This window comes from Homalodisca vitripennis, chromosome 3 (assembly GCF_021130785.1).
Source record: "Homalodisca vitripennis isolate AUS2020 chromosome 3, UT_GWSS_2.1, whole genome shotgun sequence".
NCBI classification, from domain to species: domain Eukaryota; kingdom Metazoa; phylum Arthropoda; class Insecta; order Hemiptera; family Cicadellidae; genus Homalodisca; species Homalodisca vitripennis.
The window spans coordinates 83,938,398-83,953,274 of record NC_060209.1 but is presented as its reverse complement, the minus strand read 5'-3'; the positions used below and the strand labels follow the sequence as shown (position 1 = coordinate 83,953,274).

The 14,877-nt window shown below is 34.3% G+C and overlaps 1 protein-coding gene across 1 annotated transcript in view; it reads left to right on the top strand.

The window, feature by feature from the left end:
- The first annotated feature begins 877 nt into the window (after positions 1-877).
- Positions 878-14,877, top strand: part of LOC124357126 (uncharacterized protein C19orf47 homolog) — a 36,135-nt gene continuing 22,135 nt past the window's right edge. The window contains exon 1 of the mRNA XM_046808603.1: positions 878-1,076. Within this exon, the coding sequence (XP_046664559.1) occupies positions 1,055-1,076 (22 nt within the window). The 5' untranslated portion in view covers positions 878-1,054. The remainder of the gene's footprint in view (positions 1,077-14,877) is intronic.

Sequence of the window (14,877 nt, the reverse complement as noted above, 5' to 3'; positions counted from 1 at the left end):
TAGAACAATCCGGACATGTCTGTCCAAAGTTTCACTTTGTATAATTCCTTGGTCATTAATATCGCAAAGTTACAGCTGTGTTAGAGTTTCATACTCGTTTAGTGAGCAATAAATGGTACAGCATCTTCTAGCTTAGCCAACAATACAACAAAAAATACCATATAAAACATTGTATCTCTTCTGGTATGATTTTTTTACTTCATGAAACAAATCTTACCTAAAGGAAATAGTCCAAGATTAATATTTGTATTCAATGTATTCCAACATTGAAATTAAAAATTCAATTCCTGAGACTGTAAAGATGCCTGCCAGACTATGACTTAAACAGTGAAGTAGTCCTTTATATTCTTTTTAGAAATAAATTCCGTTTTCTAGTCAAGAAGCTTTTTATTGGCCTAACCTAGATACCAGTAGGTTTTCCTTCTGTGTTATACGCAACTTTCTTAAACTTTAAGCATTTATTTGTTACATAAATGTATATGTATTTTAGCCACATTAAATTACTTTGGACATTTATAAATTATATATTATACATAAATCAGACTTCTTTTTTAATAAACTATCCTCTAATATTCGTCATTTGATATTATCAAAAAGGACTTAAACTTCAACTAAAATGTATTTATATAACTTATTTGATTGTTTACTGTGTTATTTTCTATTTATTGCTTTTATATATATATATATATATATATAAATATAATATTAATAAATTTTATATATATATATATATATATATATATATATATACACACAATCTTCAGTCCGACTTCTTCACTGTATTAATACATGTATAATAATAACATGTATTAATACATATATACCGAAAGGTACCAGTGATGAATGAGGGAAGAAGACTGACGAAGATACAGTCAGGTCGAATATTCTTCCCGAGATGGACACTGTCTCTAATTTGTAATTTCAAAAGTCTTTGTTCTTTGTTTACCTCATACTTTGATGTTAGATGTAAAGTGTTGAGAAAGATTGAGGTTAGAAAGATCTTTAGTTTGAGGTTTGGTTGTCAGGTCTTGATATTCATTATTTCTTTAGAAGAATGGATAAACATGAGGAAACAAGTAAGTATTTATAAATTTAACTTAATAATGCATGATTTTGTTCGAGCTGCATAGCTTTCAGAAGGGTTTTCCATTAGACATTCTGTTTTTGGAAACCCAAACTTGTAAGCTAAGTTATTTTTGAACAATAATATTTGTTTACTTTCTTTTTATAATAAAATATAAGTGATTGCAAGCTTTTGATAAAACTGCTTGATAAAGAGGTAAATGACCTTTTCTGGAGGGAATTAGGTATAATCATGTAAAATGTATTCTGAGGTTATTGAAAAAGTTCAGTTTACATTTGGATTCCAATCAGTGTATTTAGGCCTAGTAGGCTAGTGTTTTAAAATATTTGGTTTAAAAACATAATTTTTATTTGTATTCACTGCTTGCAGGCCATTATGTAAAAAAATCAAATGAACATGTAGCCTAGGCCTATTGTTATTCTCCTTATTAACCCTCTCCCGCTCGCAAGGCATGAATTGGCACGGCCACCACATAGCCACTGCAGCTTAAACGGCGGCACAGATCGGCACGCACTGCTTTACCCAATAGAGCCAATAAGTGCTGCTCTCGAGTAGCAATAGTTTGTACTACTACGGGTTGTTTGCTATCAGGAGACCATTTACTTTACTTTTAAAGTAGATTTATTCCATTATTTTGCTATTTATATCAGTTGTGCGGAAACAATGGCGGGTTGTAGTCATACACTTCGTGACAGTGAAATCGATCTCGTTAGGCCTATTAGTAGTGATTGCGACGATTCAAGTGAGTGTAGTGATGTACCAGAGCTTTGTGAAGTGGTTGGTGGCATTGAGGATGTAGTTCGGAGTGATCACAGTGGCAGGGGCAGTGACGGCGAGCCAGACAATGACCTTCACCAAGTAACTGCGCAACAAACAACCCGGCGCCCAGCTGTCCGTGTGCCCCCTCCCTGGTCTCGTACAATCAACTTCATTGAACCAATATATAGTAAAATAGTTAATATTAATATATATAATTATAGTTAATTACAATGACAGAACGTGTGTAAGTTGAGGCGCCGCGTATTTTGACCGAGCGCGACCGACAGAGCGAATTTAAAAAAATTAAGGTTAGAAGCACCGTGAGCGCCTGGAAACATGCGAGCGGGAGAGGGTTAACCCTTTGAACGCCAACGTAACTATATTACGGCCGTCGGCTACTCAACTGAAAATCGCCAACGGCCGTAATATAGGTACGTCACGTTTTTCGCCTGTAATTTTCTTATAGTTCATCTGATTGCCGCGAAATTTTGACTAATCGATAGTCGATTAGTTGCTTTGAAACCACAAAGTAGTTTATTCCTCTATGGACTGTTTGTTTGGTCGTATTTGAGCTTCGCAGCTGTTGGATTGTTTGGTCGAGAGTGAGGTTACGTTCGTGTTGCTGTGCGTTGTTTACGTTTGTATTTCTCTCATTACTTTTGTTGTTAGGGCATTATTATTATTTATGTGTACTGAAAATTTAGTAAGATGAATAAGAGAAGGAGAGAGCAGTTACCAGTGAGTGAAAATACACTGCTAGGTGCATTACATGACACGGGAGTGCACGTATTCGATGATGAACTAAGTGACAATTTCATCTACAATATTTCACAATCAGATGATTCCAATATTGATTCAGATTCTTGTAATGAGGCATTAGTGGATGATACAGACGAAGATCCGGATTATTCCCCTGACAACAATGCAGATTATTCATCATCTGTCACGAGGAAAGCCACCAAATGTTGAGCCTAACCCTTATAAGGCCAGGCACCGATATATCGGTGTCCCGATTTACGTTTCAAAACGGTCATGGACCGAATTATCGGTGTTGGAATTTAACTATGAAAACGGCCACGCACCGATCTATCGGTGCCAGTTTTTCTATTCCAAAATGGCCACGCACTATTCTATCGGTGTCATACATTTTTATTTAGGACGTTTTTAATTTTCAACTATCTGAAATCAAATTTCCGTATAATGATAAAGGCAGAGTTATAGTTTATATTCATTGTATTCAAATAATCGGGAACTGTCATTTTTTATATTGTGTCAACTGTTGAACATCAGCGATATTCTGTTGGCTGTGTTTAATGCAGCTGTGAGTTGCCGCGCTATTTTCAGTTCTGTCTGTTGACGTCTGCTGTAAGAACGACAATCAAGTAATAGTGTTCTGAGTTTGTTATTCTATATATGTATATGAAAATATTCTGCCGGTTATATTAAGACATGAGTTTTCTAAAGTTACGTGAGGGAAGAAGATCGTTTACATAACGAAGACGTAATAGATGTTTAATCCTACTTCTGTAGTGAGTTGGCTTGTTTTAATTAACCTATTATTTCTGAGTGTCATAAAGACGTAAGATGTTGTTGGTAGTTTTGTTTGCTTTATTTGCATGTTTTGTTTGTAAAATGAGTAAGAAACAAAGATGTGTGTCATCTGCCAGTGAAAATACTATACTAAACAGTCTAATCGTGGCAGGTAACAATGTTATTGACAATGACATCTCAGATTCAAGTTCAGACAAGACTGATACAGATGATTTCATAGATGATACTGATGAGGACCCTACTTTTGATCCTGTTGAATATGGTCGTCCTGGACCTTCAGGGAATCAAAGACAGTTCTTTAGGCCAGGTAGACCTGATCCCCTTGATTTGTCATCTGGTTCCTCAGATGAAGATTTAAACCAACAGCCCTCACTTCAAACACCAAATCTTGAGTTAGACTGTAACAATAGCCTAGGCCTAGTCACAGCACCTAATAGGAGTAGGAGTAGAGGTAGGCCTACCAGTAATAGGAATCGTACACCACCTCATACAAGAGTGTGGGTTGATGTAGAGGAAGGTAATGACCCTGGCCATGCTCACCAATATTCTTTCCATGGACTCCTAGGTCCAAAACATTGCCCCCCACCGGAGTCTAAGCCTATTGAGTACTTACAACTTTTTGTCTCAACAAACCTTATTGAGACGTTTGTGAAAGAAACTAACAGATATGCTGATGCATACATATTAAATCATACCCAAGCCTATTTAAACAATTGGAAAAAAGTATCTTTCATAGAAATGAAAGCTTTTTTAGCTGTAATCCTAAATATGGGCATTATCAAAAAACCAACAATTGATAGTTATTGGTCTAGTTCATCTTCCCAACAGTCATCTTGGTTTGGAAAAATGTTTAGCAGAAATAGGTTCGAGTTAATCTTAAAATTCTTCCACACTGTTAACAACAACACTCTAGCTGAACATGGTACACCCGAATAAGATCTTTGTGCCAGATTTCAACCTCTAATAGACCATACAAATATAGTGTTTAGACAGTATTACAGCACAAACCAGGTCATATCTATTGACAAATCTCTAATCGGAACAAAAAACCTTAACCAATTATTGCAATATTTGCCAAATAAAAAACATCATAAGTGGGGTATTAAGCTTTGGGTACTAGGTGATGCAGTGACTCATATTATTGTTTAGGGTTTCACTGTTATAAAGGGGCAAAAAATGAATCTGAAAAGGCAGAAATTAAAAAAAAGGTCTTGCTCATGTTGTAGTTGTTAGGCTACTAGAAATGGGGAATTATTTACATAAAGGACATCATTTATACCTGGACAATTTCTTTACAAACATCCCTCTTGCAGATTATTTTTATTCTAAAGAGACATTTGTCACCGGAACAATTAGAAAAAACAGACTTGGAGTACCAAATGAATTTTTGGGGAAATACAAAGTTGGGGAGTAAAAGTAGGCTATATGAGAAGCGCTGAATTGTTAGGACTAGCCTACAGAGAGAAGGCAACTCAAAAATCGCAGGTAGTACTCATATCCACTAACTCAGAGGCTAGCAATGTCCAAAGGAGTAAAATTAAGAGAAATAAAGTAATTATAAAGAAAAAAACCAAAGATTATAGACCAATACAATCAAAACATGGGTGGTATCGATACGGCCGATCAAATGCTGTACTCAGACGAGCGGCGTACATGTAAATACTGGAAAAAAGTCACTTTCAACATCATTTCCCGTATGGTACTGAATGCCTATATATTGTATAAAGATAATTGCACTGGGAAACCAATGACTAGACTTAATTTTACTATATCAGCAATTGAAAGTCTGTCTGAAGATTGGCTTTCCACAAAAGATATGCCTGCAAATCTAATGGGTGGAGGTGACAATCCTGTTGGAGGATTTGGACTAAATAAAATTCCTGACAAGAAGAAGAAACACTGTGCAGTATGTTGCAAAAAAAGAAATGCAGATGGCTCAAGGGTGAGAAGGAGGACACGGACAATGTGTTTACGCTGCAAACAAGGTGTGCACGCAGAGTGCTTTCAAAGTTATAAGTGTGTGTAGTTGAGAAAGGTTCAAGCTAAAGTGTACATATGGTAGGCTAGGTGTATTGTACAGATACTCTTAATGTGATATGTGATACATAAAACTAAAAATTGTCCTTTTTATTTGTATCTCTGTGATTGCAAAGTCTTGTAAATATGAACAACAAACAATCTTTAATTTTAACAAAAAGAAAACTAGGCTGGGCCAATATATGGATTTTTCCAGTTATTACAGTAAGTGTCATTAAAATATGTTCTATATATGCATGGGTGTGTTTTCTTGTTTTTCAATCAGTTGTACAAATGTTATTAAGTATACATAAGTATGTCACTGAACCTTAAAATGTGTTCGGACAAATTATTTATAAAGTGACATAAAATCCTTATTTATTGTGCAAATCCCTTCAAATATTTATTAGTTATACAAAAAATTGTATAAAATCAAAATGTAGTAATAAAATTACCTAAACATGATTTTTATCTTACTTATTTCAGTCTAAACTTAAAAAAATTAAATAAAAGAATTATAAATTAAAAAAAAATTAACATTATAAATTTATATGGTCAAGTATAATTTTATACTATAAATATTGCTCAGTATATCAGCTTGAACATGTTTTATATATGCATGGGTGTGTGTTTTCTAGTTTTTTTTTATCAGTTGTATAAATATGATTAACTGTACACAAGTATGTAGCTGAACCTGTAAAATTTGTTCGGACAAATTATTTTTAAAGTGACATAAAATCCTTATTTATTGTCCAAATCCCTTAAAATTTTTACTAATTACACAAAATAGAGTATAAAATATAAATTTAGTAATACAAATACCTAAACATAATTTTGTATCCTACTTACTTTAGTCCAAACTTAATAAATAAATTTAAAATAAAAAAAAATCAAGAATCAAGAATCAAGATCTTTATTGACCATTAAGTAATACAAAATTACAATAGGCTTCGTCAGTTCCAACAATAAAATATCACAGCTTGCTAATACATAAAATAACAATAACATATTAAGTTTATGTGCAATAAATAACACAAACACCAATACTAATATAATACAATACTACATTACATAAAATCTTTAAAATACCCACATTTAACTGTCACTAATATTATATTCTAAAAATTCTCTTATGGAGTAAAATGCACGACTTGACAGCCAACCAGAAACCTAAACTTCTAAACTTAAAAAAAGTTTTACATCATATAATTACATGGTCAAGTATAATTTTATACTGGAAATATTGCTTAGTATATCAGCTTAAAAATAAAACCAAACATTACTAAGTCAGAGCATGTTTTGCCTGAGGTACAATGTGTTTTGTAAATGCATGTAAAAGTAGCAAATTGAACCTGGCCGTAGAGCATCAATTTTCTCATATATCAGCTGGCTCTGAGCATTGCCATCATGCATTGATCCTTGGCTTTTTAATAACATTTATTTTTATTTGCTTGGCCTTAAAAGGGCTAATATTTCTGATCAGAATAATACTGATGCTTCTAGGCCTAATAGTAATGTCCATCAACAAAATGATAATCAACCCATTATTGATGAAAATAATTGTAAAATAACTGATGAGCTTGAAGATCCTGGCAATAACACAAATTTTCTCTTTTCTGAAATACCAGGACCAAAGCATTACCCTCCAAGTGATGCATTGCCTGTTCATTATTTCAATATGTTCTTTACTCTTGGCTTACTTGAAACCTTTGTTACAGAAACTAACCACTATGCAAATGAATATATTCGTAACCATCCAAATTTGTCCCCAGGCGCCAGAGTACACAGTTGGCGAGTTGTTACACTCGTAGAAATGAAAGCTTTTCTAGCTTGTATATTGAATATGCGACTAAATAAGAAACCCACCATTAGCAGTTATTGGTCAACTGATTGGACACTGTCCAGCCCTTTTTTCCTAAAATGTTTAGTAGAAATCGTTTTGAGGCAATCCTACAATTCTTTCACATAGTTGATAATCGCACCCTAGCTAAACCCGGTGAACCAGAATATGATCCTGCTGGAAAGTTCCAACCCCTCCTAGACCATGCAAATAGGCTATTCAGAACCCACTACACTCCACATAGGGAAATTTCTATTGATTAGAGTCTTGTTGGTACAAAAAATCATTTGCAACTGATTCAATACCTTCCCAATAAACACCATTATAAATGGGGAATCAAGTTGTGGATGTTATATGATTTAGTAACCAAATATTGCCTAGGTTTTACTTGCTATAAAGGTAAAAGAGATGCAGATGGTAACAGTGAAAATGAACTAGCGTACAAAGTTGTAAAAAAATTTATTACAAATTGGCCAGTACCTGGGAAAAGGCTATCATTTGTTTGTTGACAATTTTTTTCAATTCGATTCCTCTTGCAAAATTTCTGTTTAGCAACTCAACATACATCACTGGGACGATTAGGAGAAATAGAAAGGGAATACCTGAAAGAATGAAGGGAAAGTTGGATGTAGGTCAAGCTCTGTATATGAGAAACGACAATCTACTGATGCTGGCGTACAGGGACAAGAAAAGTCTAAAAAACCCGGTGATGTTGTTGTCTACAAAAGGTACCGCTAAAAATGTTGAAAAGATAAAAAAAACATAACAGAGAAGAAATTACAGTAAAACCTGAAGTTATTGATCAGTACAACAGATGCATGGGAGGTGTTGACGGGTCAGACCAGATGCTTTACTGCTACCTTGATGAACGGAGGACAGTAAATTACTGGAAGAAGGTAACCTTCAATGTATTTGCTAGAATAGTGCTAAATGCTTATATAATTTATAAGGAAAATTGTGTTGGAAAAGTTATGTCAAGGTTCCAGTTCACAAGCAGTATTATTCATGACCTTGGTCAAGAGTGGCTTGACATAAATAATCGACCACGAAACATGGCAGGTGGAGATGGACCAAATGATTTTGGTTTGGAATCATTACCTGGCATAATGGAAAGGAACTGCTGTGTTTGCAGTAAAGTTAGCACTGCAGCTGGAGGTCCTAGGAAGAGGTCCAGACTTATTTGTAAAAATTGCAAGAAAGGCATTCATGCCATTTGTTTTGGCAAACACCGATGTTAGACTCCATCCGTGTAATGTAAATAATGCACATAGTCTCTTTTAGTTATAGTTTTGTGATTTTTAACAATGAAAGACTGAAGGAAGATTATTTTGTTTTGTGTTTCTGTAAGATTTATTTTAGCATAGTGTCAAATATTGATTTGTGAATATAGTGTAACATTACATACAACGTCCATGCAACTTACAAAAACTGTGCCCGTGTCACATTTAGTGAAAAAAGTCACAACTAGACTTCTATGTAAGGTAGCCTTTTAAATTTTGTAATTAGGTTAAGGGGTAGATATAGTTTACTAGGATAGAACAGGAAATCAGCATAACATGTTTTTGAAACCACTTATTTGTGCTAAAAATTTTTTTGAAAATTTAATTTTTTTTCTAAATTTTTAATTTTTTTATAAGTTTAAATTACATTTATGCAACTAAAATTTACCAACTGAACAAGGGCATTTCATAAGCAAAATAATGGTAAAAAAATCATCAATATCTGTTAAAAAATAAAAAAGTTATGATACATTTTGTGAAAGCTTGCAAAACTGCTGAAAATGCCCTTGGCGTTTCTGCGTAATACTTTTGGAAAATAGGCTGGCGTGCAAAGGGTTAAATGAGTTTGATTTTCCCACAGATCAACTTTTGTAAAAAATAACCTGTAACACCATGAGGTAAGGAGACAACAATGTGTTAGCTACTGGTGGCAAAGTGATATTCAGTTTGCAGATCTAACTATTACACTATGTGGGACTATTCCGTTCTATGCTATCTTGACTGCAGCATAATAGGAACCATCTCAATTGAATCATGATTATCAATTAGAATATGGAAACTATAGAATACAAAATGTGATCTATAGATATTCATAATTAATCACATAATTAATCATTACCAGCTGTTTTTATTTCATTTACTTACTGAGAAGGCTATTGACATCGACAACAACAATGGTGATGAGTATGCAATTATTGTCTCAAAATGACAATGAACAAAGTTTTAACCAACAATGTTTTAAATGGTTACAAGATGGCTTTGCTACTTTAAATCCGAAGTGCCTAGTTTGTAGTGAGGAGATGAAAACTAGAATTAAAGTTGGAAATCAAGTAGTGTTTTGCTGCAAGAAAATTCAGACAAACACAACGTTGCAAAAAACGCACTTGATTAGACTTTTTGAAAATTCTAAATTTGGAATATTGAATACATTGAAAATCATAAAGGAAACATGATTTTTCTGGACATTGCCATTATTCAGTACAAAAATCCAGATACACTATGTTACAGTAACACCTTGTTTTGAGATCTGCAATCTGATCTCTTCTTCAGCAATATTCTAGAGCTAAGTTGATGCTTATGTATGAATCTATTTCCAAGGACTGGACTGATTTATTAGCTGTGAGAATTACAGTGTCATCAGCGTACATAACTGAAAGGCTGTATGGTTCAATGAAACTTGGCAAATCATTTGTAAATAAAATGAATAAGAGGGGACCAAGAACTGAACCCTGGAGTATCCCTCTAGTCACTGGTAGAATGCATGATTTTGATGTGGTAGATCTTCCATTAACAGTGTGTTTTAACTCAACTAACTGGCTGCGACTCTTTAGATAGTTTGTGCCCATGGAATCAAGTTTCAGAAGAATGGAGTCATGACTGAGACAGTCAAAAGCCTTGCTCAAGTCCATAAAAATTCCAGACACAGTCTTCCCATATTCAAGAGCGTCCAATATAAATTCTGTTGTTTCCACTATAGCTGTTATGGTCGACTTTCCTTTCCTGAAACCATGTTGCCTACTTGTCAGGATGTCATTAATTTGTAAATGATGTACCAAACGTTCAAACACAATTTTTTCAATAACTTTAGATGTAGAAGAGATAAGCGAAATAGGTCTGTAGTTTGACACTTCGTCTCTTCTCCCTTTTTTTGTGTATTGGTATCATCTTGGCTATCTTAAGGTTTGTTGGGAAGTGACCTTGATATAGCGAGGCATTGCTATCGATTCTATCTGTATGACATTTCGAAATTCGTACAAACAGCATCAATTGAGGAAGATGAATCCTTAGTGATCCTGGTTGGAGGGAGATATAGTCTAGTAAAGCCATAAGCATGTAATAGCTCGTTGAACATTTGTGCTTCTTTGGAGTGCGTGAGACTGTCAATATTAACATCTCCCATCAAAATGGAGTTGTTTTTTGTTAATGGTAGAGAATCAAAAAGTTTTCTTAAAATATTCAGGCCGTGGCAAACATATCCAAACGTTTATCTGGATTGCGATAGACTCCTAAAATATAAAGAGGCCTTTTATTTTTTAGCACAAGCTTTTTAGCAGTTATTTCACACATCAAAGGGACAGTGATATTTTCAGTGTTTAGACTCATGACGTCGTCGTCAACCCTGACGTGTTTAAATATTGCAACTCCACCTTTTCGAATGTTTTCTCTGCTATAGGCAGAAACTAATAAATAATTTATTATCCGAGTATCCTTTATTTTTTCAGCATCTTGTCCATGTTCTGTAAGAATCAATATATCAGGTGATATAGTGTTAAGTAAGCAGTTTAATCCATCAATTTTATTACTAACCCTGTCTGTGTTAGTACAACCGGGCACACCTTGTACAAGGTTAAACTTGGTCTTACAAGATGAAGGGCTCTCAATATTGGTATTCTTTATACTATTAATCAATTTAAGATCATTCATCAGTTTTGTGCTGTTAGACACCAGAATTATGTTGTTTATGACACTAGTATTAGGGGTAGTAGAATATTTTAAGTTTTTGTCTTTTATCAAGTTTATGTAATGTGCTCCATCGTATCCACATTGATCTTTTGTATCAGGATTGCCAGTAAGAAGGTTGCCACTTTTTAAATCAATTAACCCATAATTTTCCTTTGGTTCTAACAAAATATTTTTTATTTCTTGGGTTATTTTTTCTCTTTTATGTAGGTTGTAATCCCGATAGATCTTAGACATACTCTTGAGAAGAAGTTCTTCTTTTACTTTCCACAATTCCCTCTGCTCTGTCAGTGCAGATCTGATGAAGCTTGAGGTTCAGTCTACCTTAAGCTGGGTACTGTTATTGACATACACATGTGAGGCTCTTGTTCTCCAGCTGTTGTATATATCAGATTTGTAGGGTGATATTTAGCTCTTTCCTTTGGTTAAGTTGCTGCTTGTCCAAAAATTTATCTAAAACCTTATTAAGTTTTTTGTCTCCAATATAAAGTCTAATGCAATGCAAAGAAGCATTACAGTACTGGAGAACTGTAACAGGACGTGAATGAGATCATTTTCGTTTAAGCAGCTTTGTTTAAGAAACTCAACTGTTTTATCTAAGTCAATAGAAAACAACACTGGAAATTTTAAACACTCATTAGCCAGTTCCAAAAATTTGTAAAATCTCCGCTTCCCATTTTTTTCTTTCTTCATGGATAGGCAGATGACTATGTAAGGTTTACCAGAATGCATGACAGTGACAAAGCTGTTGTATGAAAGATCTTTTATTTTAATTCTAGATTACACTTCTTCTATTTCCTCTGCAGTTAATGGTAAAGAACATTTTTCTGTGTCTGTATTATAAAAACACAAACCACAACTACTAATCCAGTCATCATCTTCATTAAGCTGTGTACTAATGGAGTCTCTTCAGGGTGGAATGAAAATATTTTTATACAGGGTGAGGCAAACCACCCGTACAGTACGTATAGCGGCCAAACCAAACGAGGTAGATTATTCGTAACAACTTAAACCCCCCTATTTCCACCCCAAAGAATTTGGAGAAATTATTTTGAAATCTCTAAAACTCCCCAAAAGGGTAGTTTTTGGGGGGTAGGGGTGGTTTTTGGAAAATTTTCAAATGTAAAGGTATGTTGAGTTATACCTCATTTTAAAGGTATTTCTTTACTGATTATTTTGATACAAAAAGTTTGAACTTATCTTGCCGCTTATGTACAGGGTACACCAAAACGTTAAAAACCAGGGGTTTGTGGGTAAATTTATTGCAACTACCTGCACAAATGTAGAGAGACGATATTTTTATTGAAAACTAATGATGAGATGGCGTATCGAAAAATATCATCAAATGCCACCCTACCCCAAAATTTACACATTTTAAAAATACATAGAATTTTGAAATACTTAACAGCCCCAATCTAAAAAAAATCAAATAGCAACCTAGGTTGTGTTGTACATCATTAGAAAGGTCTTTAAAAAATAAACATTTTCTACATTTAAAGTTTGTCTCTATCTCCAATGGTTTCAAAACTGTAGTACAAAAATAGATTTTTTAATAACTTTACTCAATGTATTTATTATAAAAATCAGTGCAATGTGCAAGTAAAAAAAAGTTCCAACAGTAAACTCGTCTCTTATGTTTATGATTGAAAAAATACTGTATCCAATTTTTAAGAGTCTTTTAAAATTTAAAAAGGTATTGGAAAACTGTAAACTACAGTGTCTTACGATAAGTGCTGAGTTCTCTCATGAAACAGGAAAATTACCCAGTTATTAAATTAGTACATTTTCAATTATAAAAAGTTTTACACTTAAATTACACAAAATGTTATAGGAGAAAACCTGTTGTTATTTAATCATTGATATGAGTGCCATGGAAGGAAGGAGTATCCTGTCATTATTTAACAAAATAAACACTTCAAACTGGCTTTGAAACAAATCTACCATGTTACAGCATCGTGGTAAACTATCAATATGACAATTATCAAACTAAAACCAACAATAACCTAGTAACTGACCTCAAGAAGAGTTAAAACCGGTGCTCAAACTGCAACCCATTGTTTTCCAGACAGAGTTCAATCCTTAAGGTGAATCTATCTACAGCTCTAATTATCTCTTCTCTACTGGTCGTGTTTATAGCCTCCCTTATCCACTGCATCATGTCCTCTCTAGTTGTTTGTCTTGATTTATACACTAGTTCTTTTAGTCTACACCACAAGTAAAAGTCCATACACGTTAAATCAGGAGATCTCGCTGGGTAGTTCACAGAGCCGCCTCTTCCAATCCATCTGTCAGGGTATTGCTCGTTTAGAATTAATCGAGAATCTTCGGCGTAGTGTGCTGGTGCCCCATCGTGGATAAACCACATACATTGTAAGACTTCCTCAGGGATTTCGATCAATAAATTAGGCATGTGACCAATGAGAAAGTTGATATAAACTACTCGGTCTAGGCGATCGTCAAAGAAGAATGGCCCTACAATTTTGTCACCGATAATACCGCACCAGGTATTTAGTGTCCAGTACCTTTGGTTGTCCACTTCTCGCATCCAGTGTGAGTTTTCAAACGCCCAGTATCTCATATTTTGAAGGTTCACTTCTCCATTACTCCTAAACGTGGCCTCATCCCACCACAGAATGTTACGGTGAAAGTTTTGATTTTGTTGTAGTATTTCTCGAGCCCACAAACAAAAGTTCATTCTATGAAAGTAATCATCTCCATGGAGATCTTGATGTAATGACATCCTATATGGGTGCATTTTGTGATCGTGAACGATTCTTAAAACAGATCTTTGACTCATACCAGAATCAAGAGCTACTCTTCGTGTAGAATCATGCGGATCTAGTTCAAAGGCTGCCAAAACTTTGGGTGCCCTATCACTTCTCACGGGTCTAGCGAGTTCCTTTCTTTTGTTGTGGTCAGGTTGAACATAACCTGTATCACGAACTCGACTAGCAAGTCTTTGAAAAACGATCCTGGAGTGATGTTCGCGGTCTGGGTAACGTTGGGCATAAAGAAGAGCAGCAGCTGAGTAATTTTGGAAACATTCCCCTGACACCATAAGCTTCTGGAACGCCTCCTCATTTTAGAACGGCATTTTAGAACAAACAAAACTTACACTACGTACTTAAAAAAAAAATTAAATTAATATCTACCTCATACCACGTGGTCACAAGAACAACTGAATAGGGAGCCGATAATAACAGAGATTAGATAAGAGACTAAGGAATTGGTTCCAAAGTTCTTCCAGGGGCAACTCGTGTATTTGGGATTGTTAGAACACCACGGTTGGATTGCTTTTGAAACATGATACACTGATAGAAATCCTGATGTGTTTTGTACTACATTATTTAAAAACAAATTAAACTTAAAAGTCCAACTTGTTTTCCATTTGTTCCATACAAACTAACTTAGTAAAATTATTAAAAAATCTATTTTTGTACTACAGTTTTGAAACCATTGGAGATAGAGACAAACTTTAAATGTAGAAAATGTTTATTTTTTAAAGACCTTTCTAATGATGTACAACACAACCTAGGTTGCTATTTGATTTTTTTTTAGATTGGGGCTGTTAAGTATTTCAAAATTCTATGTATTTTTAAAATGTGTAAATTTTGGGGTAGGGTGGCATTTGATGATATTTTTCGATACGCCATCTCATCATTAGTTTT